Source organism: Camelus dromedarius, chromosome 2 (assembly GCF_036321535.1).
Source record: "Camelus dromedarius isolate mCamDro1 chromosome 2, mCamDro1.pat, whole genome shotgun sequence".
In the NCBI taxonomy this organism is placed as follows: Eukaryota; Metazoa; Chordata; class Mammalia; order Artiodactyla; family Camelidae; genus Camelus; species Camelus dromedarius.
Window position 1 is genome coordinate 118,718,048 of NC_087437.1, and position 25,035 is coordinate 118,743,082.

General features: G+C 51.6%; 2 protein-coding genes and 1 long non-coding RNA gene across 5 annotated transcripts in view; all 3 read left to right on the forward strand.

Annotated features, from left to right (window-relative positions):
• The window catches only part of FAM3B (FAM3 metabolism regulating signaling molecule B), a 34,462-nt gene extending 23,236 nt beyond the window's left edge, over window positions 1-11,226 (forward strand). The window contains exons 4-8 of the mRNA XM_010992397.3: window positions 2,396-2,454; window positions 3,412-3,462; window positions 4,580-4,667; window positions 5,699-5,831; window positions 11,095-11,226. Coding sequence (XP_010990699.1) covers window positions 2,396-2,454; window positions 3,412-3,462; window positions 4,580-4,667; window positions 5,699-5,831; window positions 11,095-11,184 — 421 coding nt within the window. The 3' untranslated portion in view covers window positions 11,185-11,226. The remainder of the gene's footprint in view (window positions 1-2,395; window positions 2,455-3,411; window positions 3,463-4,579; window positions 4,668-5,698; window positions 5,832-11,094) is intronic.
• A 2,435-nt stretch (window positions 11,227-13,661) lies between these two features.
• On the forward strand, window positions 13,662-16,755 carry LOC116155337 (uncharacterized). The gene is made up of 2 exons (XR_004139219.2): window positions 13,662-14,554; window positions 14,734-16,755. It is a non-coding gene; the product is annotated as an uncharacterized LOC116155337 (long non-coding RNA).
• A 2,464-nt stretch (window positions 16,756-19,219) lies between these two features.
• The window catches only part of LOC116155339 (interferon-induced GTP-binding protein Mx2), a 37,061-nt gene continuing 31,245 nt past the window's right edge, over window positions 19,220-25,035 (forward strand). For 2 of the 3 annotated variants that reach the window (XM_064476083.1, XM_064476082.1), the window contains exon 1: window positions 19,238-19,319. The gene's annotated coding sequence lies outside the window, so the exon portion shown is untranslated. Of the gene's footprint in view, window positions 19,320-25,035 lie in introns of all 3 variants that reach the window. The other variant, XM_064476084.1, reaches the window with a different exon arrangement.

The following is a 25,035-nucleotide window of genomic DNA, read 5'->3' on the forward strand; positions in this document are numbered from 1 at the left end:
AGTGTGTGAGAGCTTCAGTTTATCTGCCACTCTGTTCACCGGTGCTTGGTGTGGTCGGTCTTCCTAATTCTGGACATTCTAATAGGTGTGCAGTGGTATCTGCCTGCGGTTTTAATTTGCGTTCCCTCATGACTAACGGTGCTGAGCCTGTTTCCATGTGTTTATTTGCTGGATGTGTATCTCATTTTGTGGAGTGCCTGTTCAAATCTGTCCCTTTTTTACTGGGTTGTTTTCTTATTATTAATTGTGAGGTTTCTTCACATATTTTGTATTCAAGTTCTTTCTTAATTATATGATTTGCATATAACTTCTCCCAGCTTGTGGCACATGTTCTTTGTTGGGGGACACGGCAGGCCAGTGTCGCGGGTGGTAAAAGGATTTATGAAAGACAAAGAAAAGTTTGAGAAATAAAGGAAAAGTTTCATAGATAGGCTGCTAAAAGCAACAGCGGGCCGCACAGATGAGAGGTACCCAGGTAAGCGCCGAGGGCGGACGTGCAGGGTCTTTTATTAGGGACAGGGCTGTGTACACAAGGGGTGGGGAGCTGCGTGCTCAGCCCGTGCACAGGGACCTGACTGGCTGTGAGCAGGTAAGACTTGTCAGGGGCTCTTCTCAGTACTGGGATTCATGACTCTGGTAAGGACAGGATGAGGCCTGTCTGCCCGGGTTGTTGTGAGACTAGCCATTTCCAGGGAGGTTAGTTCTGCCAGGGCAAATACATGCCAAGGAAAACTGCTCTTTATCAAGAATGTGGGCATGAGGAGGGTCCGGGAGCTGGGGCTTGGGGTTTTATGGACTTCAAAGAGCGCCACCCCACATCTCCTTCTCTTAACGGTGTTTCTCAAGAAGCAGAAATTCTTAATTTTAATGAAATCCAATTTATCAGGTTTTTTTCTTTAATGAAGCATATGTTTTGTGTCATATCTAAGAGCTTTTTGTCTAACCCACCGTCACAAAAAATTTCTCCAAAACTCTGCCAAGTCTCTTCCAAACTTCTGGACTTTTTATAGTTTTAGGTTTTTCATTTTATATAATACAATATATCCATTTTAATTAAGCTGATTTTTGCAAATGGTATAAAATATGGATTGTAGTCATTTAAAAAACATGGCTAGAGAGTTGTTCCAGCACATTTGGTCATAATACTGTCTTTTTCTCCTGAATTCTCTTTGTACCACTGGGGAAAATCAAGTGACCATACATGTGTGTACCTAATTCTGGTCTCTCCATCTCTCCTATCTTTCTGTTTGTCTGTCTTGTCGCTACATGCAGTTAACTTCCTGATAACTCCGGCTTTACAGTACATCTTAAAGTTCGATAACACAATTTCTTCAAATTTGTTCTTTTTTTCAAAATTATTTTTACTACTCTAGAGTATTTCTATTTGCGTGTGAATTTTAGAATCAGTTTATAAATGTCTGCACAACAGCTTCGCTGATTCTGAAACTTGACAGAGGATGCGTGCACACAGATCGAGGCGCACACACGCAAAGTTCCCGAGATCCTCAGTGACAGTTCGCACTTCCAGGAAGGTGGCTTTTCTTTCCTGGTTTTAGGGCACAATCCCCTGGAAACTGATGTTTCATCTTCTCCAGTTTAAAAGTAAACATTAAGTGAAGCAGTATAGGGGATTTATGGAAGGAGATGGATGGGGTTGCACTTTGTGGTTGGAGGAAGGATCTCCACGAGTCAGCAGAACCTCGTGCAGAGCACCGGTGGGGAGAGGACACATAGAAGCTGACACCGGAGTTGGATCACATCCCACCTCTTGTGGCTCGTTTTTTCCCAGTCGGCCAGGCTGAATGTGTCAGTCATATTTGTCACCCCCACCTCCTATGTCTCTCCCATCCCATCCATGGTCAAAGCCCAGCAATTACATACCTTCAACATCTCTTTCCTCTGCCCTCTTCTCTCCCCACTCCTAATGTCCTTGTTCACAGTCTAATAAGCTTTTGTCAGACTGTTAAAGCAACCATGTGGGGGGGTGTGTGGGTGTGTGTGGGTGCGTGCACACACGCGCCTCCTGGCTTCCTCACTCCTGACCCAGGCTGCTTCTTGTTTACTCCATATTTACAAGATGGGAAAATGAAGGTCCACCCATGAGGTTGCTGAGGATTCAGTGAAAGAATGTCTGCCAAGAGCCTGTGCTAAACCAATCGGTGTTTCCTCCCCTGGGCCATTTGTATGCCTTAGAAGACTAAATGCAGTTCCCAGGTTCCCGAAGCGACTGGGTCGGTAGAGACTTGGGGATGGATGTGTGTGGGGCAAGTGTGAGGGTGGCTTTCAAGGGAGCTGGTCAAGGCCATTTTATATCTACGAGGAAACGGGAGCCGGGAGGGCCTCTCACTGCTTGATAAGAAAGGAGCTCTTTGACTAATGCTTATTTACCTTTCAGGCTCATAGGAGAAAAGACTGCAAATGTTGCAAGAGGAATATACATTGCTATTGTCAACTGTAAGTTACTCAGTGTTTTCTTTAAAACTTCTTTAAAGCTCTGGGATTGGCTATTCAAATGTACCTTGGGTTTTGGGTTTTTTTTCAATGATTTTTGCACACAACCTAGCCTAGATTTCTATTTTAATGCATTTTAAAAGTATAGATTTAACTGTTTTTATAATGCCTCACTTTACAGATTACTTGTGGTTCCTACAAAAAAAAAAAAAAACCCTGAAATCTAATATAAACTGATTTTTAAAAGAACAAAGAAGGACCTGCAGAAGTCAGGGCTAGAACCAGACCAGCAGACCTGGGCGCACAGACACCCTGGCCTTGGGCCTCGTGTTTGCTCTGACTCCTGATGGCCCAGCAGAGGGTGACACCACCAGCCAGTTCCTACCTTTGTCTGATAAAAGGTGACAACTAGGGCCTCTGCTGGAAAAAACACCTGTCACCACTGGGGCCCCGACAGTAAGAACTGTAGCAGATTTGGGAAAAGGACTTCCCGTGGTGTCTGCCCCTGTGAACAAGCTGACACATAGTCCAGTGACAGCGGGGCTGCAGGAACCCAGGAAAAACGTGCCCGATCCAATAATCCGGCAGGAAAAGCTACAGTGCAAGGTGGAACGGACTGAGCGGGGTCTCTGGTGTTTGTGGGAAGGACTGAGAGGGGTCTCTGGTGTTTGTGGGAAGAGGCAGTTGTGCCGGGAAGGAGCGTGAGACCCAGTGTGTCTGGAGGCAGATGGGAGGGATTCTCTGTGCAGCTGGCGAGCGCTGCCTTCCTGACCCGCACCACCACCTCATCGGGGACCCCTCTCCAGGGAAGGCGGTCCCCTCCTTCAGGCCGGGTCCCCAAGGCAGGCATGCTTCCTGGAAAGAAACAGAAAGGACAAGCTACTCTCAGAACTGCAGTGCCACAGATGTGCCCTGAGCCCCCACGAACCTTCTTTTGAAAACTGTTTCTTTTATTTTCAGATATGACTGGGAAAGTGATAGCAACACAGCTTTTTGATATGTACGAAGGCGGTAAGGAATCTCTTCCTGTTAAAATTAAAAATGAATTACAAACATAAGACTAAAAAAACGCAAACAAAAATGTCAAACAATCTTATTTTGTCTACTCAAAAAATTGCCAGAAGCTCACGTGAGTATGCTAGAATGGGCTTACGTAAATTCTCCTAGTCTCTATGTGAGTTCGTATACTAAACTTTGAAGGCATTATCTAGAAAATGTCTTTTCTCTGATCAGACTCGTCCTGGAGCTTTTCCTTCTGCTTCTTCATCACCTAGTGGAAAAGAGAAAACATCTCTCTTTTTTTGGTAAATCGAACATATGTGAAATAACGCCATCAGCATCCAGCCCCGAATAGCATCGTAGTTGCTGTCGTGTTCCCGGCGCTGCTCTGCGGTGCTCACGTCCCTGGAGCCCATGGAGCCCAGCCTCCTCCAGGGGTCCCTCCTTTCTGGGCTCTGGGCCTTGACTGCAGTTAGTTGTCCATAGGGATATACCAGCCCATTTTACTTGTACTTAATGCTGAGAATGATAAGTCTTTATAAAGACAGTGGAGAGGAGCAGTAAAAAGTGCCTGGATGCCCTGGACAGGAGCAGTGCAGTTTCACGCTGCAGTTAACTTAACCATTGCTGTAAGTAGCAAGCCCCAGTGCTGAATAATGGGCTTTGAGCTGTGTCTTTCTTTCCTTCCTGTAAGAAATAGAGAGGTCTCTTAGGAAAGACATGCCCAGCCCCGTCTGGTCTGTCTGTCTTGTATTTCTCGCCTTCATTCTGTATGTCAGTGTCACAGGGCTGCTCTGGGACCAGTGCTCTGGTCACACCTGGTGCCCACTTAGTGATTGCAGAGAAGAGTCCACCTGTGCTGCTGGATTGTGGCCAGTTTTAAAATTGATCGTTGGAATCTTTATGATCTGGTTGTGCCGCTTGCCTCACACAGTCCCACTGGGGGACATGGTCTCTCTGGCCACTTACTACGAAAGCCCCGGAGCACCATTTGCGTTTCAGGGGACAGCTCTCGAATCAGAGGAGTCAGAGGGCAGGGCACAGGAGCTGAGTGCAGAGGAAGCCCACCCTCTAGGGCTGGAGTCTCAGCCGACTGAGATACTAAAACTGGTTTGCGCTGATCCGGCAGATAACTCTGGACCAATGGCGAGGTTTATTCAGAGCGCCCCTTCGCAGTCCCTGCTGTTCATGGTGACCCAGGATGAAGGCAGCAGCAGGTGAGCATGCAGGTTTGTCACAGAAGGGGCGCCAGGAAGGGAAGCCTGCAGGGTGCAGGGTGCCCGGCCCCTGAGGGTCCCTCAGGGCATCCTTTAAGAAGGAACAAAGCTCCGAGGAGCAGGATGCTTCCTGAGGGAAACGGAATGGGAGACGACGACTAACAGATTGCCTTTCTAAAAAAATTATTGGCTGGTGGAGCGCATAAATCCTAGACGCAGAGAAATATTTCCAGGTAGCAAGACAGAGCTACCGCTGACCATAAATAGAATAGCAAAGAGCTAAACCCAGGGTGGGACTTACACTCACACACACACACTCGGGAAAAACTGACCCGGCTCAGTGTCCTCCAGGTGTGCGCTTCTAAACAGACGTGCGCATCTTCACTGCTGAACTTCCAAGAACCTTGTGGGGCTCATTCGCATTGTGAATTTCTGAGATGGGGCCACTGAACGTGGCGTTTCCCAGATTTGTCTGACCTCATATCCTATTTTCACTAGAGCCTCTTCCCAGATGGAAGTTCTTTGATATATGCTTAAAAAAACTCAGATTTAATGCATTTAGGAAAATCTGAACTTATTTTTTCTCTTTTCCTTTCTGCCCTCCTTCCTTTGCTTGCTCTAAATTGCACTTTTTTTTTTTTTAACAGTGGTAGGATTGTTTAGGGTTTTTTTTTTTTTCTCTTTTGATATTGACTTTTCTGAACACAGAAGGGACAGTTTTTGGCATTTGTTTTCATCTTTTAGAAACTTCTGTCCATCTTATTGTGTGGTCGGTAAACAGGAGGGCAGTGAGGACCGAAAATTATGTTGGCTGAGGGTGAGGATGTGACTGAACCCCAGACACAGGGCTTTTCAGAACTGAGAATTAAAACTCTGTGCCCGAATTGAGTCCGAAAGAGTCCTACGTGTGGCACACTGGGCTAGCCTGTCCCCTCCTGTCATGGGCCCCAGGAGGACAGACTCTGTCCTAGCACGACACACCGAGTCTGCAGGGAGACGTTCATATGCTTTCCCCTCTTCCCCCCGCCCAGACTGAAGGAGGACGCCAAGAAGGCCATCGAAGCCCTGGGAAGTAAAGAGATCAGAAACATGAGATTCAGGTCAAGCTGGGTGTTCCTTGCAGCAAAAGGCTTTGAACTCCCTGCAGAAATTCAGAGAGAAAAGGTGAGTGGCTGTTAAACGTCCCTTCCCCCGAACAGTACAGTACATGCTGTGATTTGTCTCCTAACACCTTCCTGTGTTAGACGCATGCGCACAGGGCTGTGCCCGAGGCCCCTGCTTCTGTGCGCGCGCTTCCCGCGTGGTTCTGCATCCTGAAATCCTGGGGGAAGCTCGCCTTCCACCCAGTGGTGCTTGATGAGCTGTTACAGGCAAAACAGTCCATCCTAAGATGTTTGCAACCTTTCTTATTGTGTCAGCATTCAAAAGACACTTGGCAAGTTTTGACCTTCCAGTCTCTTTAAAAGTAGAGAATTCTGAATGCGCTATTGGTGTTGATTTTCTATCCTGCTACAGCCGACAGTACGTCCCAAGCCTCTTCCCTTTGCCTCTGTTCCGGGGCTGGTCACAGTGCTTAATTCTCAAGTTGGTCCCCAAGTCACCAAGCCTGTGTGCGTGAAGCACTTGAGACAGGGCGGGCTGCACACGAGCACTGGGTAAATGCCGCTTGCCTCGTCGCTGCCTTGAGTAAATTGGGACAGGACTGATTATACGCCCCTCCCACTATGGCCTTTATTTATGGAAGAAAAGTAAAGAGCAAAAGAATGAAGTTCTGGCGCATTAATACTAAGTCACCATGAAACTTCCAAGTGAGGGGTGGCCAAAGTGTCCTAGGAGTTACAGGCTGTCGCCTCTGCAGGCATCACCAGCTCCTTTGGAGGGCGCTGCTCTCCAGGAACCGGCGCTGAAATACGCTCCAGAAGCGGAAGGAGTTAGCTGGCTGCCAAGGAACGAGCCCCGCCCTCAGCTGCTCCTTTCTTCCAGCTAGAAGGTCAAAGAGAGTCGAGCTTCCCTACTTCCCCCCACCTTTCCATCCCCTATCTGTCATTCCCAACCTGAGTCACCTCAAAAAACGCGGACACCCAGACCCACTGCACTGGAATCGCAGAGGCCGGGGCCTGCCCCGGTGATTCTGACGCGCAGGGAGAGTTGGACCCATTGCACTGATTTTCACGAGAAAATAGAGGCCCTGGTTCTATGTGCACATCCACACTCTCCCTTAATATTATATTCCAGCGTCTCTGTGCTTTCCCCAGCTATCTTACCCCTCACCCTCTTCCATGCCTCCTCCTCTGTCCCCCTCATCCTCTCCAGGTGCCCCGCCCTGCCCCCACCCCAGCTGTCCCGGTCACATAACTCATCAGTAGTGGTGGTGAGCAGGGACTGCTGGCAGCCAGGGGTGTCAGGCCAGTGGGAAGTGCTGTGTGTCCTCGCCTGTCATTACTGTTATGACAGGAATTGTTCCCACTCAAATGTGAGAGCTTGAATCTTGCTTAACTCAAAAATGTCAACATCTCCACAAACAGGTTCCATATTCATGTTTAGCTCAGACAGAAGACAAAGCCTCATCTGAACTGATTTTTTGTTTTCTTTATGGGAAAAGGAGTTTCTGGAGTGGGAGGAATCAAGGAAAATGCAGGTGTCCCAGTACTGCACTGCATTTAGAGACACAATGTGTTTTGAAACCGTGGCTCTAAGTGAGTTGCAGGAGAATGCTTGTCTTGCCCACGTGTGTTGGTTGAAAGTCATTGTCCTGCTTACTACAAGGGTGCAAAGACCAGACCTGAGCGTGGTGAGCAGTTTTTGTAAGTCATTAGAGCTACTGTGGTTTGGGGCCCAAAAGGATGTTTGCTTGGATGTTGATGAAACCTGAGCTGGCGGCCAGGACCTCAATATGGGCCTGACTGCGGATCTGAGTCAAGTACTACTGGAGGAATCGTTGCCGTCTTCATTATTTTAGACTTCAAGTTTGTACACCGTAGATTTCCCCAAGAGTGGGGTACAACCTGCTCCCCCCATGATGCAGAACTAGAGCTCAGACCCTGTCTGCAGCCCAGCCAACCCCCTTCCACGCTTATCTCCATCCTATGCATGCTCAGCACGCTTACTGTGGTTTTTGCTCTCACACGCACATCACAGAGCCTCCCCTTGCTTGGACCTCTGCTGTGACTCCTTCCATCCTGAGTGTGCTTTCCTGGAAGCTCCTTCACGATCCAGCTCACAGCTGTTTTTTTGTGGAGACTTTCTGGCCATCCTCCCCTGCCCTTGTGTGCCCACAGCACTCTGTGCCTTCCTTGATGGGCATGTGGTGCTGTGCATTAGTGTTGTCTGTCTGTCCTTGCTTGGATGGTAACCTCCTGAAGGCATAGAGCACATTTTCTTCTACTGTGTGATCCCCGAAGTCTCAACAATGAGTGAATTATCAGAAGAGTAGTTTTCAGAAGAGATGTATAACCAAGTGAGATTTGTTCCAGAAATACAAAGTTGGTTTAACAGCCAAAAATCAATTCATGTAATCATCACGTTACTAGAATAAAGGACATGACTATTTCAATAGACACAGAGAAAATATTTAACAAAATTCAACACCCTTTCAGGATAATACACTTAACTAAGAACAGAAGGGAACTTCCTTAACCTTTTAAAAGGTATCTACAGAGGGGTGGATATAGCTCAGTGGTAGAGCTCATGCTTAGCATGCACAAGGTCCAAGGTTCTGGGTTCAATCCCCAGTACCTCCATTTAAAAATAAATAAATCAAAATAAAGGATATTTACAAAAACCCCATATATAACATCATATTTAATGTGAAAACCAAACGGCTTCCCTCTGAGATCAGGAACAAGACAAGGATATCCATCTTTGCAACTTTCTTCAACATTGTTCTGACCAAGGCAATTAGGGAAAAAATAAAAAAAGAAAAGAAAGAAAGAGACGGGAAAAAAAGGGCAATAAATGAAAGCCATCCACATTGGAAATGGTATGATTCTGTGTTCCAGAAAATCATAAGGAATCCACTAAAAAACCTGTTTGAACTAGTAAACAAGTTCAGTAAGTTTGCAGGATGCAAGATCTAGGTACAAAATCTATTTACTTGCAGTGAACAATCTGAAAACAGAATTCAGAAAACAATTCCATTTGCAATAACATCAAAAAGAATAAAATACTTAGGAATTAACTTAATGTAGAAGTAAGACTTATACACTAAAAACTATAGAACATTGCTGAAAGAAATTAAGAAGACCTAAAAAAAGGGAAAGATATTTTACATTAATGAATCAGACAATTTAATATTGTTAAGGCACGAATACTCTCCAGATTGATATACAGATTTAATGCCATCTTTATCAAAACCCCAGAGGGCTTTTCACAGAATTTGAGAAGATGATCCTAAAATTCACGTGGAAACTCAGAGGACCCAGATAGTCAAAACAATCTTGAAAAAGAAGAATAAAGTTGGAGGACTCTTACTTTCCAGTTTCAAAACTTACTACAAAGCTGCAGTAATCAAGACAGCATAAAGACAGGCATATAGACCAAAGGAACAGAACTGAGAAATAAAACCTCATAGTTTTGATCAAAAGATTTTCAACAAGAGTGCCAAGACCTATTAACAGGGAATAAATGGTCTTTTCAACAAATGGTCCTGGGACAACTAGACATCCACATGCAAAAGAATGAATTTGGATCCCTACCTCACACCATATACAAAAATTAACTCAAAATGGGTCAAATAACTAAATGTAAGAGCTAGAACTATTAAACTCTTAGAAGAAAACACAGGCATAAATCTTTGTGACCTTGGATTAGGCAGTGATTTCTTAGCTATGATACCAAAAGCACAAACAAAAGAAAAGAATACATAAATTTCACTTCCTCAAAATTTAAAACATTTGTGCTTCAAAGGACACCATCAGGGATGTGAAAAGATAGCCCACAATATGGGAGAGAATATTTGCAAAAAAAAAAAGAGTTGTATCCAGAATATATAAAGAACTCTTGCAACTCAATAATAAAAAAGACAAATAACCCAGTTTTTAAATGGGCAAAGGATCTGAATAGACATTTCTTCAAAGAAAATATACAGATGACTAATAAGCACGTAAAAATATACTCATGACTAGCCATCAGGAAAATGCAAATAAAAACCACTGTGAGATACCACCTCACACCTGCTAGGAGTGTTATAATAAAAAAGACAAAATAAGAAGTATTGATGAGGATGTGGAAAAATTACAACCCTGCTGCTCTGAGAAATATTCTGGCAGTTCCTCAAAAAGTTAGGCATGTAGTTACCGTATGTTCTAGCAATGCCACTCCCAGCTACAGAGCCAAGAGAATGAAAACATATGTTCACACAAAAACTTGTACATAAATATGTGCGGTAGTGTCATTCATAATAGCAAAAAGTGGAAACAACCCAAATGTCTGATTAATGGATTAAAAATGTATAAATCAGATATGGTATAGCCATACACTGGAATATTATTCAGGCACATAAAGAGATGAAGCCCTGGTATATGACACGGACGACCCTTGAAAACACGCTGAGTGAAGGGCACCAAACGCAAAGGCCATGCATTGCGATTCCTTTTACAGGGAATTTCTTGAAGAGTCAAAACCAGAGACAGAAAGTACATCAGTGGCTTCTAGGGCTGAGGGGGCTGATGAGTGGCTTCGAATGGGTGCATGTTTTGCCGTTCGGGGGTTGAGAATGACCTAAAATTGATTGTGGTGATAGTTGCATATCTCTGCGAATAGACTGAAAACGGTTGAACTGTACACTTTAAATGGGTGAATTTTATAGTATGTAAATTAGAGCTCAGCAAAGCTTTTCTAGAAAAAAAGGGAGATAAAACTAGAATTCCCAAGTTCAGAATGCATATTATTCTTTTTAAGCATTAGGTGAAGGTGCTCCATTATCTATGAGAGAATTGACGCTGGACAGAGCTGAAGTCGAACTCAATATGAAGGCACATCTTCTGAGCAAGGAGCGCTACGATCACCCTGAAAAAAACCTGTAATCCTCCTCCCAGAGAACTGAAAACTAAACTTTAGAACAGGCAGATACTAGCCAGATTTTCATTTACATTTGAATTTATTCTAATTAAATAGAATTTAAAACTCAGTTCATCAGCCCCACGAGCCACATTTCAGGGTATTCAGTAGCCAGACGTGGCTCCTGGCTCCTCTACTGGGAGCATAGATTAAAGGACATTTACATCATTCATTTGAGAAAGTTTTCCGTGTGTTGAATCAAGTTGGTTGAAGTAAGAGACACACTGAGAGGAGATGAAGACCCAGAGGAGGTTGGAGCAAATCCCATTCTAGGAAGACATTCTCTTTTTATGAATTTGCTCACAGCTGGCATGTTAATTTGTGGATTAGATTAGTGAGTAAATTAAATCCTTTTCTTTCCTTTACGCAGATCAACCACTCAGATAGCTCAAGGAACAGGTACTCGGGCTGGCCTGCAGAGATACAGATAGAAGGCTGTATACCGAAAGGACCAAGCTAACGTTGCCCGGCCTTAATAAACGTGTGTTTATAGACAAATGCAGCATGGAATGGACCAAGAATCTGATCCAGCGGTCACTATTTGATGAGTATTTGGGGCTTGCCATCAGCCAACCAGAATATTTGCTGGCTGTATAAAATCTTGCCGTATAGACGTTTTATTTATAGAGTGAAGATCGCAGGACAACTGAAATGAATAACTGTTCAAGGAAGTGCAGTGATTGAACTTTGAGAGGAGAGGGTTGGGGGAGCAACCACTGCTTGTCGGGGTGGAGGGCTATTTTATGATCAGATCTAAGTTTGACCCCTGTGGTCCAGACAGCTCTGCAGAGAGAAAACCTTTATCCCTGATCACCAGGCACACCCTCCTTTTGGATGGTCATCTCCTTGGAGGACGAGCAGCGGTCAGAGGGCGTAGCTAACATCTGGGGTCCACCCTAGTTGAGCTGTTAAAGTCTCCCCCTGGGTCACTGAACTTATTTACTCCACAAACCTAGGTGCCCCTACCTCGGGCACCAGCAGTGCCGCAGTGAAGAGCCCCAGGCTCTGCCTCCATGTGGGAGCGTCCCTCCAGGGGCTGGGGGTGGGGGGGACCTTTGCTTAGCAGGGTGGGGAGGGAGGAGCTCTGACAGAGTGGGTGGGCAGGGTCTGCTGCTGGGAGGCCCACAGTCTACCCCAGGCTTACCAGGAGACACATCGTAAGATCCATGTAGCAGCATATCCAGAGAAGCACGTCTGGTGACTTGGGGTTAAGAAAATCCAGTCACTGCCAAACGCCCATTCTAACGACCCTCCTGGGGCTGGCTGCCGCAAAGGCTAGGAGACTTTGATGCCCAGTTAATAGTACTTCTCGGAGCCTCTCGTTTCTCATCAATAAAACAGAGGGATTGGGACCGAGAGTGATTTTCAAGCACTTTTATCAGCAGGACTCCTTTTAAGAACATGGTAGCAGGGGATGGGTAGAGCTCAGTGGCGGAGCACATGCTTAGCCTGCACGAGGTTCAATCCCCAGCGCCTCCGTTGAAATAAAGAAAGAAAGAAAGAAAAATAAACCTAATCCCCCTCCCCCAAAAAAAGAGCTTCTGATAAAAATGAATGAATAAAATGAACACACGGTAGCACGTGGCGCCCTCACAGTGTCAAAGCAGTGGAGCTCATTAGCGCCAGCTTCCCCTTCGTGCTCTCTGCCGGCTGCAGGTCAGCAGAGGCTTGGCCCTCCTCCTGAAGGTGGGTCCTGACCATCATGGAAGCCAGAGAGAGCAGGAGTCCAGGTGCCCCCCAAAGCTCCTGCCAGGACACACACGAGCCCTCCCCCGTCCCTCCACAGCGGGGGGACGTCACCCTCCTGGCAGCGGGGTGGGAGGTGGGGTGTCTGCCCTCCCACAGGGAGGGATGACTATGTGTGAGCAGGAGGGGAGCGGCCACCGAAAGCCAAGCAGAGCTCCAGCCCAGAGAGAACCTCGGCATCTGGGCAGTGGCCCTTCAGGGAGACTGGACCTCTCTCTGCAAAGGCGTCTGCAAACCACTGGATGGGATCTTGGCTCAGGCCCTATTACGAGCTAAACTCTGTTCCCTCAGATCCGTGAATTGACCCCTAATCAGCATTTCCTCTAAACGTGACGCCATGTGTCAGTAGGGTCATGTAATACGCTAGAGGGAAGTGGCCCCCCATCCAGTACGACTGGTGTCCTTACAGAAAAGGGACGTGTAGATACAAACAAGCCCTTGGGGAGAAGGCCACGTGGCGTTGGAGGCAGAGATCCAGGTGACGCTTCTACAAGCCAGGGAGCCCCCGAGGTCACCAAAACCCACGGGGAGCGAGGGGGGCCTGGAACAGGTCCTCCCCTGGAGGCTTCAGAGGAGGCCGCGCCTGCCTGCTCCTGGGCTTGGACGTGCGGCCTCCAGAACCGTGAGATTAAGTGTCTGCTGTTTAAGCCGCTGGGTTTGTGGCGCTTCGTCATGGCAGCCCTGGCCAACGAATACAGATCTGTTTAGGTGCTAAATTCTTTGGTGTCCGCAGACATTTCCGTAAGGGGGAGGCATATTTGCACTCCGGCTGAAACTATTACATTTTCAGAGCATCTTCACCCGCGGTAGCAGGTGAGGCCTCAGGCACTCCTGGCCAGGTGTGTCCAGGATCCTGCCTTGGGATGTGAACTCCTGCAAGAGCCCCACCCTGTGACAGCCCCCACCCTGTGACAGCCCCCACCCTGTGACAGCCCCACATCCTGTGACAGCCCCCACCCTGTGACAGCCCCCACCCTGTGACAGCCCCGCATCCTGTGACAGCCCCCACCCTGTGACAGCCCCCACCCTGTGACAGCCCCGCATCCTGTGACAGCCCCCACCCTGTGACAGCCCCGCATCCTGTGACAGCCCCACCCTGTGACAGCCCCCACCCTGTGACAGCCCCGCATCCTGTGACAGCCCCCACCCTGTGACAGCCCCGCATCCTGTGACAGCCCCACCCTGTGACAGCCCCCATCCTGTGACAGCCCCGCATCCTGTGACAGCCCCCACCCTGTGACAGCCCCCATCCTGTGACAGCCCCGCATCCTATGACAACTGTCATTCTGAGACAGCCCCACATCCTGTGACAGCCCCTCCACCCTGTGACAGCCCTCACCCTGTGACAGCCTCCATTCTGTGATGGCCTATATCCTGTGACAGTTCCCTCATCCTGTGACAGCTTCCACCTTGTGACAACTCCCATCCTGTCACAACCCCCCATCCTACAACAGCCCCACATCCTGTGAAAGTCCCCCACTCTGTGACAGGCCCATCCTGTGACCACCCCCACCCCGTGACAGCCCCCATCCTGTGACAGCACCCCTACCCTGTGACAGCCCCCCCATGACAACCTCCCTCCTGTGACAGTCCTGAGGCCCCTGCAGCTCTCAGTGTGTTTGTCCCCCTGGTGTGCAAGATCTGACTTGTCCATGTCCTGTCCACGTCCCTGCAAGGGCGCTGAGAGGGCCACCGAGAGCCCTGGATCCTCTGTTCTCCCATGGCCGCCTGCAGCTGCCGGCCTGTGAAGCCTCAGCCACCGATCATAAAGCTAAGAACTTACTGAAAACCTCTTCCTCTGTTGTGGCCTTGGCTATGTTTTGTTTCTTTCCCGAGGTTTATGTTTTCCACCTAAATTTTCATTTTGTTCGGTAAACCAAGTGGCGGCCTCCGCAGCACCCCCGTTTCAGAGAGGGCAGGGCCAGGTTATGGGGTGGGGTTTAGGTTCACCGTGTGTTATTTTAACAGGTGTGTCTAGCGTTCCTGAATCCAGCCATGGAGTCAGTCTCCATCCGCCCATTCTACAGATTGCAGCCAAAGAACAACCCCAGCAGTGGGACGGCATCCTGACTTGTCATCACCAGGTGGGGTTCCCTCTGCCCCACTCCCTGCCCTCAGCCCTGCAGTAGGGACATCTGGCCCCACCTAGAACTCAGGGCTCAGCCCCTGAAGCCAGTCGATCCTCCTGGAGGTGGGGGTGTCCCACCAGCTTCGCTCACCGGGTCCTCTCCTGACTGATCAGCCCCTTTGGCCTTGTCTGCAGGAGCAGGAGTCGGGGTGTTACCCCAACCCCTTTCTGGGTTTTGGACCACCTGGCAGAGGTGGCCGGAGAGTTTCGGCGACGTCACAGAGAAGGAGGCAGGATGGAGACAGGACATCAGGGGTGCTGGGGGCTGCAGGAGGTAGCTGAGCAGGCAGGTGCAGGATTCTCAGGGCGGTGGACTGCTCTGTACGGGACTGCAACGGAGGACACAGGTCATTACACGTTTGTGCAGCACCGAGAGTGACCCTGATGTGCACTGTGGGCTCCGGGTGACGATGACATGTCCATGCAGGTTCACAGATTGGGACAAATGCACCCTCTGGTTGTCAACAGCGAGGAAGGCTGTGCATGTGTTGGGGGAGAGGGTCTGGGGCAATCTCTGTACCTTCCTCTCACTTTTGCTGTCAACCTTAAACTGCCCTCAACGATAGCCTATTACAAACAAAGAGAAGGAGCGACCAACGAGACTGAGCCTCGGGTAGGCTAATTGCCCACACGCTGAGCGGACGTGAGCCTACGCCTGCCCCCTAGGGTGGGGCCTGGCAGGGGGCGCCAGCCCCCCACCCCCACCCTGCAGCAGGGGGCCTGGAAGGGGCTGCCCTCCCACAGAGAGGGCTGCCCCGGAGCCTCTGCCCTGGGGAAGCGGGCACTTCCGGGCCTCTCTCAGCAATCCTGTCACCCAGACGCCCGGACTGCCGACACCTCAAAACCGGGAACAGAGCTTGCTCCTGCCTGAGGAAAGGGTGTCACCCGCTGAGACCCTGCACCGCTCAGTGGCCCTTTGTCTCCCTCCAGCCCAGACAATGGCACTGCCCACCCCAGGCCTGTCCCCCGTCCACAGGTACTAGGCACAAGGGTTGATGTCCTCTGAGCACCTTCCCCGGGATGGGTCCCCTTGTCACCCTCGCTGGAGCACGTGGGGCCCAGAGAGTGAAGGGTCCGGGGTTTCCATCCTGAAGCGGCCTCTGCAGCGACACACCCACTTAGAGCTCTTGTCCACAGACTCCATGTTCCCTCCAACTCGTGAATCCAACAGCCGGGGAGGCGCTCACATAGTCTCCTCTAGAGGACTGGGGGGCAGGCGCAGGACGAGAGGTCCGAGGGTGGGTGCCTTTCGGGTCCGGACGGCCGGGTGCTGCACGAACGCGCGGGCCAGCCCTTCTGCAGAGGGTCCTGAGGCCGGCGGGACGGGCGACTGCGGCGGGCGGTCTTCATCAGCCGCCTGCCAGGCTCCCCGTGGAGCTGAGCAAACCGCAGCTCGAGACCCGGCCCAGCACTGTGACGCTGCCCGGGCAGGGTGTTCCCTCCGGGCCCGTCAGCACCGGCAGCGCGAGGACCCACCCCTCCTGCGGCGCGTGCCAGAACAGATGCCATTCTCACAGGGAACGGAGGATCCTCCAGCGGCCTTTGCTGCCTCCAGGGAAGCAAGTGTCACTCTGCAAGGCTTCTCCAGGGCCTTCACTTGTCCCTTTCCTGGAGCATTAGATGCACCTGTCCTGATGCAGATGCTGATACAGGAAAAATGGGCCACGAGAGGACAGTCATGTCCCCAGGTCTCAGTCGAGTCCCTGGGAGGGACCCCAACAAGTGAGGGTCCTTGGCTTCGCACAGGAAAGAATTCAAGAGTGAGCCACAGGTTTATTCAGAGAGAGGCACACTCCATGGACAGAGTGGGCCGTCTCTGCAGGTGGGGACAAGGGGTGGAGGCCCCAGAGCACGGGGTCATCTAGAAAAGTGAGGGCGGCCATGAGGTGCGGGGCTGTCAGTTTTTATGGGCTTGGTAACTTCATGTGCTAACAAGTGGGAGGGTTATTCTAACGGCTTTGGGGACGGGGTGGGGAGTCCCAGGAACTGGGCCACCACCCACTTTTTGACCTTTTATGGCAGCCTGGGACCCGTCATGGTGCCTGTGGGCGAGCCATTGAGCTGCTGGTGTATAACAACGCGCGTACAGTGAAGCTCACGGTCACTGCAGGCACATCTCCCGCCATCCCGGTGCTAATCAACGTGTCATTCTTTTAATGGATGTGTCCTGTCTCCTTCCCTCCTGTCTACAAGCCACAAGTGGTCAGACAGAAAACTGTCACACTGGGAAGTTGGGTGCCCAGTTCCTCCCTCCGTTCTCTGCTCAGGGGCCCTGGGTGATGCAGGCATGAGATCCTACAGGACAGACCCTGAACCTGGGGTTTGAAAAACATTTTTTTAAGCATCTAAGGTCTTTCTTAGAAAGAAAACTTGCCCACAAGTGAAATGAATGAGCAAAGATGTGCTCAGGATTTTATTTTCTTAATTATAATATTAATTTCTGTTTTGGAGAGGATGGTGGGAGTGAACCCGAGATGGACACCGGCTTCCTCCCTCCTGTACTCTCCCCGCCACCCTGAGGGCTCTTTGGGGTGCCCCACAGCTGTGCTCTGGTGATGGGAATGCCCAGTGCACCCCTGCCTCACAGTGCAGAGGGACCCGGGACCCCCCGGGGAGCGCACCTCAGTCACAGTGCAGGGGGACCCGGGACCCCGAGGGAGCACACCTGTGGCTTTGCAGATCAGGTTACTGAGGACCTGAAAGTCCTGCAGGCTCAGGGCTGAGTTCCCAGCAAGAGCTCTCCGAGAACATGGGACCATCCTGAGCCGAAGGGTGTGCAGTGCCCGAGTGGGTTCCTGCAGGATGCTCTGGACTTCCCTTCTTAGGGTACTCAGGCCTGAATATGGGGAGAGGGTGACAACAGAGCAGCACAGAACACCTCTATCATCTCAGAAAGTCCCGCTGCACAGCGCTGCCCTAAGTGACCGGATCTCCACGTGTGGACCCACCCCAACCTCCCCTGAGAAGGTGTTAGCAATGCAGAGTCTCTGGCCTCGGATTCTCGGGGTGGGCCTAGCCCCCCAGTGTGTTCACAAGCCCATCAGAAGACCTGGATGCAGCTGGAGTCTGAGGACAACTGTGTGAGTTCCCAGGAAGCATGTTGATCCTTCAGCTGCGTTTCTGGGGCAGGCTGTCAGCTTTGTTACCCAAGTTAGGAGGCCCACCACAGTGTGGGTCCCTGCCTGCCAGCTGGGAAGAATTCACAGCTAAGGCAGAGCGACAGAGCAAAACTGCTTTTACTTCTCAAAAGAGGAAAAAGAAGGAAAGTGTTCAAGCAGGGAGAAGAAAAGAAAAGTGCTCCTGCGAGGAAAAGGCGTTCAGGCGGGACCTGTCAGCCCAGACGGGCAGCAGGGGCAGCCCCAGCCCGGCTCGGCCCGCGTGGACTTCTGTGAACAGCTTCCACTACCACGTCCTCCTTCCAGGTGTGAGGAGCCGATCAGTCCTTGGACGGGCTTTTCAGTCTTTGGGTTTTTCCAGTTGTTGCCATGGCAGTTGTCAACTGTCATGGTGCTGGTGGGTGTGTCACTCTAAGGCGGGAAGCCCCATAAAAAACTGGCAGGGCCCCCAAGCAGGGCCACTACTCTCCTGCCGGCACCATCCGGTTCCCTGGCCTAGAGGCTCTACCTCACTTTTTGCCTCTGAAACGGCTTACTTACCCCTAAAATTCTATTGTTCCCTGAACTCCCTTCTGATTGGTTATTTCCCTCACTCGTGATTGGTTATTACTCTCACTTCTGATTGGTCCACTTCCCTAACTTCTGATTGGTCCATTTGTAGTACTTCATTTGCAAGGAGCTCACTCCTGATTGGTTATTTCTCTCACTCCTGATTGCTCTATTTCTACAAAGCTTGTTCCTGGTTAGTCAACTTCTGTTATACTTTATTTGCATATGATGTTGCAAAGTGTAAAACTGGCAGCCTATAAAGGACTGTGTAGACCTACAGATGGGGTCCAGAGCTTGGAGTGTTAACTCTTCTGGGCCTGCTGGCGTAATAAACCTGAGTTCTCCAACTCTCCGAGTGCTGCTTGGTCTCTCACCCCGATCCAGGCTGTCACAACTGAGCTGTAACACATTTTTCCGCAACATCTCAGCACCTAATAACTTTATAATGAGCACATAACTAGGCTCAAGTTCCCCTGGAAGGGACATCCGCCCGCATCTTGGACTTTGTTCATCCTAACCAGCTATTGCTTCTTCTCTGCAGCTGCCTCTGGAGAATTAGATAAGAGGAGTTGGTTTTTAGTTGAGGGAGGGTCAGGGGTAGGATCCTGGGACAACAGCCTTGGTAACAAAAAAGAAAGTTGTTTTTAACCAGAATGCCTACAATCTGGTGGACCCATAATCCCCCCCCCCAAACCATCTTCAGAGATTCTGTTCAGCCATGGAAGTTTTAAAGGGAAATGGGGCAGTGATACCAGTTAATCCTTGAGACAGATGGTCAGAGTGGTTGCCATACCCGGTGCCCGCAAGCTTGTCCTCATCCACTGCAGGAGCTGCCCTTCTGTGACTGGGAGCCTGGGAGGCCAGCTTCTCTGTAAACAAGAGGCTGGGTGGTCGGGGAGGGACTGGTGGCCGGGGTCAGCCACAGAGTCCTACTCACTTTCAGTTTCCTTTCCCTCCCTGCTGAAAAGGGGGGGCATCGTGGGGAGAGTGGTTTATATAAAAGGGAAGCAGAGGAAGGGAGAGACGAGGTGCCGGCTCCCTTCTGAAGGCGCACAGGTAAGAGCTGGGGCCCTGCAGGGAGGGCTGCTTAATGATACCTTATGCAGCAGACCTGCCTTTCTGTTAAGAGCCATTCCTGGTGAACTCGGCTCATGCCGGGAGGCTGGAGACACACAGAGAAGTGTCTGAAGATGCTTGTGCTGGCGCTGGCCCCAGAAGGCACTGCAGGCTGAGGGCACTTTCTAGAAAGGAAGTGGACGGACTGGGAGCACCAGGGGGCGCCTTCCACATCTAGACAAAGACCTTTCCACTGCAAAGTGGCTTCGGGGGCTTCCATGGAAGGTGCACATCTTGGGGGGGGGGGCAGGGAAAGGAGCTCTGTGCTCTGTGACACTGTGATTTACAGTAAGAAATATATTAACTATGGTCACTGCGCTGTTACATTCCTGCACTTAATAATTAGTTATTGAGCTGCTGAGAGCACAGACCTTAAAAGTCCTCATCACAAGACAAAAATGTAAGTATGAGGACACGAGTTAACTTACTGTGCTGATTACTTCACAATGTAGACAAATGTAGGGAAAAGAAATGCGTTATCCAGTCTGTCAGTTTCGGACACAGAGCTCCTAAGAGCCTTGGAAACTGTAAGTGAGGAGAGCACATCTCCTGTGACCTTAATGAGGGGACGCCAGGCTGTGTGCTGTGCTTCTGCGACAGGGCTGGTTGCCTGGAGAAGCAATCACGTGACGGGGGCCGGCACTTTCAGTCCCACCCCCGACCTCCAGAGAGGGGAGGGGAGCAGGAGACTGAGTTCAGTCACTGCTGGCCAGTGATTTAACCCACCACGTCTGTGTAATGAAGCCTCCTTAAAACCCCAAAAGACCGGGCTTGGGGAGCTTCTGGTGAGACTGGAGATTCAGGGAGGTGGCTTTTGCAGAGGGCGTGGAAGCTCCGCGCCCCTCCCACACCTGCCCTCTGCGGCTTCCATCGGGCTCTTCCTGACTTACATCCTTTTATGATAAGCCCACAGTCTAGTGAGTAAAGTGTTTCTCTATGAGCCGCTCTAGCAATTTATTGAACACAAGGAGGGGGTCGCTGGAACCTCTGATGGATCTGTAGCCAGTGGCTCAGAAGCACAGGTGACAACCTGGACGTGCTGGAGATTTAGCATGTGAAGTGGGCAGGTTGGGAGGGGAGCAGGCAAGCAGGGCTGAGCCCCATCAGGGGGCCCTGTGGCCTCTGACGCCACCTCCTGCTAGACGGTATCAGAGCTGAGCTCACCGCTTGGTGATGTGGGAAAATCACCCCGGAATCTGTGTCAGCACTGGAGACTGCAAGGCTCGGTCTCGGGGCTTCAGGAGCCCTCTCGCTTGTGGCACTGGTGGCCCCCCTGAGGCGTGCTGGACTCCGGCTCCCCGAGGGGACAGGGCGGCTGGTTTCCAGCGTTTGCCAATCCCTGCTGTCACGGGCATTGGTATACAACTGTGCCTTCAGAGTTTTACTCGGAGACAGATACTGATGCCAAGGCTTCCCAGCACAGAAAGGCACTCAGGGACACAGATTAGGTATGAACCATGATGTGTCAGGGTCCAGGGCTTTCCGGCAAAGCACCCCAGGCCAGAGGGCTCAGTCATCCGAAATGTTCTCTCTCCCAGGTCTGGGGGCTGGAAGTCTGAGATGAAGGCAGGGTTGGTTCCTCCTGAGACCCTGCGTAGAATCTGTCTCTGCCTCTTCCAGCTTTTGGTCATTGCCGGCCATCCTTGGCACTATTTGGGGAAAATACCTCAGGATGCGGAAGTCATGCCGCTAGCAGGAAGAAATACTCCAGGCCACGCGGTCAGCTGTGACCCATGACCCATTCTGGCAGATTTTGCAAGGAAATCAGACTTCTGTGTATCTCCCCTGACATTCACACAGAACCAGGGGCTGAGCCAAGGCAGAGGGAAGGTTTAGACTTGGATCTAAGAGTAATGACATATTTCTTTCTCTTTCCTGGACACTGTATGGAATCTCAGTGAACCAGACTTTTATTGTGCTTTTAGGAGAAATTAATTTCCTATTTAGCATGGAGGGAGAGGAAACATCTCCACAGGTCTGAGTGGGAGATCACACAGATTCCGCACGAGATGCCAGGTCAGAGGAGAAGTTTTAAATGACTTGCAGGACTCCCCCAGATGCGGGCATGTGCCTGCTCAGCCATGGGACGTCTCCGCAGAACCCGGGGCCAGCACGGGGCCAGGAGGCCAGGCCTGGGGGCCAGGAGCTGGTCGCAGGGCGTGGGATTCAAGCCCCTCAGCCCTGTGACCCTTCTGGGGCTTTACTGAAGCCTGTGGAAAGCCGGAAACACAAAAGCAAAAACAGCCCATGGGAAGAGAGCCACGGGGGAGGGGCTGGTTTCCAAGACTGCATTTCTGAGCTCCACCCATCACTGATGGGAGAACTTTGCCTTGAGATTTCAAAATCTGACCAGCCGTCCTGTTTCCTCTTTATCAAACTAACACATTATTCACTGTGTTACCAAACTCAGGCTCCTCTGCTCACCACTCAAAAGCCAATAATCAAGAGGCAGGTGTCAGTAGAGAGGAAAGGTGCTTTCATCAGAAAGGCTGGCAATAACTCAGGCCCAGAAGCCATCTCCGAAGATTCTGCTCAGCCAGGACGGTTTTTAGAGGGAAAACGGGGGCGGGGGGGGGATCTCAGTGAAGCGTGGAGGCAGGAGGCTGGGGTCCGCATCTTCTCCACGGTGTGCGGACTGGCTGCCCCGCTCTCCAGGTGCTACCCGGCCCGCGGTCTGCCCACAGGACTGCGAAGGGGCTGCGGGGGGTAGAGAGCTAGTGGTTCTTTAACTGCTCCCTTCTCCACCCTTACTTGGTTTCACGTAGGAATAAACCCCCAGGCGAGGCAAGACGCCGCGTGCAGTCAGGAGCGCGCAGGTCCTGTGCCGGTTTCCATGTTGCCCAGCGACCTCCTTCCTCTAATTAGGCCCTTTCAGGGTGAGAGGGGGCAGAAAGGGACAAACAGGAAGGGGCTGCTTGCAGACCCCGCCTTCAACATCCTCCCTCCTCTATGGAGTTAGGAGAGAAGGCGAGTCTCTGTGACCTCTTCATGCCGACAGAGGGCGCCCTGTCCTCAGGCGGAAGACAATGAAATGGGTCTGAGCACCTTTCTGCCGACAGCGCGCTTGCCCACGTGCGTGTGCAGGGAGAGCCAGCTACCGCTACTCTGAGGCCCACAAAGGTGCAGATTCTCATGAGCCATAGTGTTGATCCCGCGCTCGGAGAGCCAGGCCTTGGAGCTGTGCTGGCCATCGGGTCGGCCGGCTCGAGGTGGGGGGCTTGCGTGGCGGCTGCCGCCTGGGCCCCACGCAGGGAGCTTGGGCCCCGCCGGCAATCGTGGTGTCTGTGCGACGTCTCGGGAACGTGCGTCAGACCCTGAGCCTGTGAGTCTGCTGTCCTCGTCATTAATTGCTCCAGCCTGCTCTTTTACGACGCTGCGAATCTGGAAGGCTCCAGCTTTTCTGCAGACGAGAGGCAGGGGACACGGAGGGCCTTTGCACTTGGGGGGCCCTGCGGGGCTCTGCTCGGTCCCAGCTGGGTCCTCAGACTTCTAGCCGCGGGACGGCATCTCCGTTGCTCAACTCGAAGTTCCCTTCCCATGGTACATGGAAGCAGGGACAATGCCCACGAGATCAGAGAGCACACAGTGCTCCACGGGGCCCAGGCAGAGCACCTAGGAGAGGTGGGCGTGTCCGCCGAGCCCTGGCGTCCCTCCTGTACATCCCCCTGGCCTCTTTCCCCGCCCTGTCTGTCCCAGCCTGCCTGTCCCAGGCTGTCCATCCACCTGTCCCCACTCCCATTCCCACTCCCGTCCCCGCTCCCTCCTCAGCCTGGGTCTGGCTCTTAGCTCACACCCATCCTCCTGCTACGTCACAGTCTCCCCGCTTCCCCTTTGCTCTCATGGCAGGTGTCCCCGCATGTCCTCCATCCCGGCTGCCCTGAGGGTCCCGGTACTTCGTTCATGGTGCTCCGGCCAAAAGACACACCAAAGAGTTCTGTGATTAATGAGTTACGTCCAAAGAACTCAAAAACAGCAGGTTGCGTGGCGGCCAACCGACATCTCTGTGCATCCTGGGAAATTCGGACGACCCCACAGTGCACCTGCGAGGTTGCTGAGGTTCCCCAGGGCACCCAGTTTGAGAACTTAGCTTTATAGTCTCGGCTAATTCCCTTTTTCCACCTGTGGGTCACTCAGGGGCTTATCTGTGATGTGAGGAATCTCAGCACAATGTTGGGGTCTCTTCAGCAGAGGGGGCACTGTCCCTGTGGGCCCGCGGCACGGCTGTCCCTGTGGGGTGACGTCGCTCCCCTGGCTACTCTAGGGTGGACTGGACAGTGGACAGAAACAAGCGGAGGGTCCAGTTTGGGGGGAGGCGGGAGCTGAGCTCAGGCTGCGCTGCCGAGACTGTGATGTGTGCGTGGGGCCCTGGCAGGCGGACAGCTCTGGGTTCTGTGCCTGGTCGTCGGGTCCAGCCGTGCCCCCAGCTCTGCCCTGTGTCTCTCCCCTCTGGCTGTGGCTGACTACAGCCTTGCACAGTAAACCGTCCTTTGCCGGGACAGAGGTCAGCACAGGTCCGTCCAGAGACACTTCCTTGTAAGTGACGGAGGTTGCTGCCTGAGGCCCAGGGATGAGGCAGAATGATTCTCTCCTCCCCCTTTGCTGTCCCTCCGTCCAGCAGCAGCAGGGAGCCCTCCTCCCGTCTCCTCCTCCCACTTCCTGTGTGGTCCTCTCTGCCGGGTCGCCCTTTGCCCACCCGGGCTGCTTCCTCCTCTGGGCTGCTGGCTCAGCCTCTTGTACGTGGACTGCAGCCCGTTGCCCCTGCTCGGATCTAGGTGGGGAGTGGGGCAGTCAGGGCCCCTCTCAGATGTAGAAGCTTTGGGTGAGAGGGAAGGAAGGAAAGAAACCCCCTCTCCATGAGCGACCTCAGAGACACTCGTGGGGGACCAGCCATCTCTCTCCGGCCCGTGTGTGTCCTCCCTGGCAAGTGGTGTCTTCTCCTGCAGCCTCTATCTTTACCATATCAAGGACAGTTCTGGGTTCCTCACTTGCTGCGATCCAGCTGCCCCAGCCTGCCGCTCGGCAGCCCCGGTGTGGATGTTCGTCCACACGGCACCCCCCACAGGCCTCTCTGTGGAACCCCCACCTCTTCAGCTGCGACCTCTCCCCATACGTCCCTGCCCCACCCACCGGACCCTCCAGCTCCCACCCCGTCCCCCGGAAAAGGCCGAGCACTACAGATGTCCCAAGACAGCTCCTGCACGCCCTGCTCTAAGCTGTTGTAAACAGTGCCACAGTCAAACCATAAAACCAGAATAAACTTTGCTGAGGCTCCGGGCATGAGTGTCAAGGAGCAGAGCGATGCCAGAGGCAGCTGTGACCCCCTGCCTGCAGTCTGTCCTGGGCCTTCTCGCTGCCAAGGCCGAGGGTGCAAGGGACGGACAGTCTCTTTCAGTCTTTAGCCAATGGGAGCGCCCGGTTCCCCAGGAGAGCAGCCTCCTCCAGCCTGGCCCTCTGCAGAGTTCTCTCCCCTGTGTTTACATTCAGGAGGTTAATAGAATCTGAATATAATTTCCTTATATTCAGGGGATGAAATAAATCACTAGACATGTTCTTGAATGCAATTTTATTCATTTAAAAAAAGTGGAGAATTTTTCTTTCATATTTCCTCATGACACTGGCTGAAGGGCTAGGTGTTTCATAAAATGAGTAATTTTAC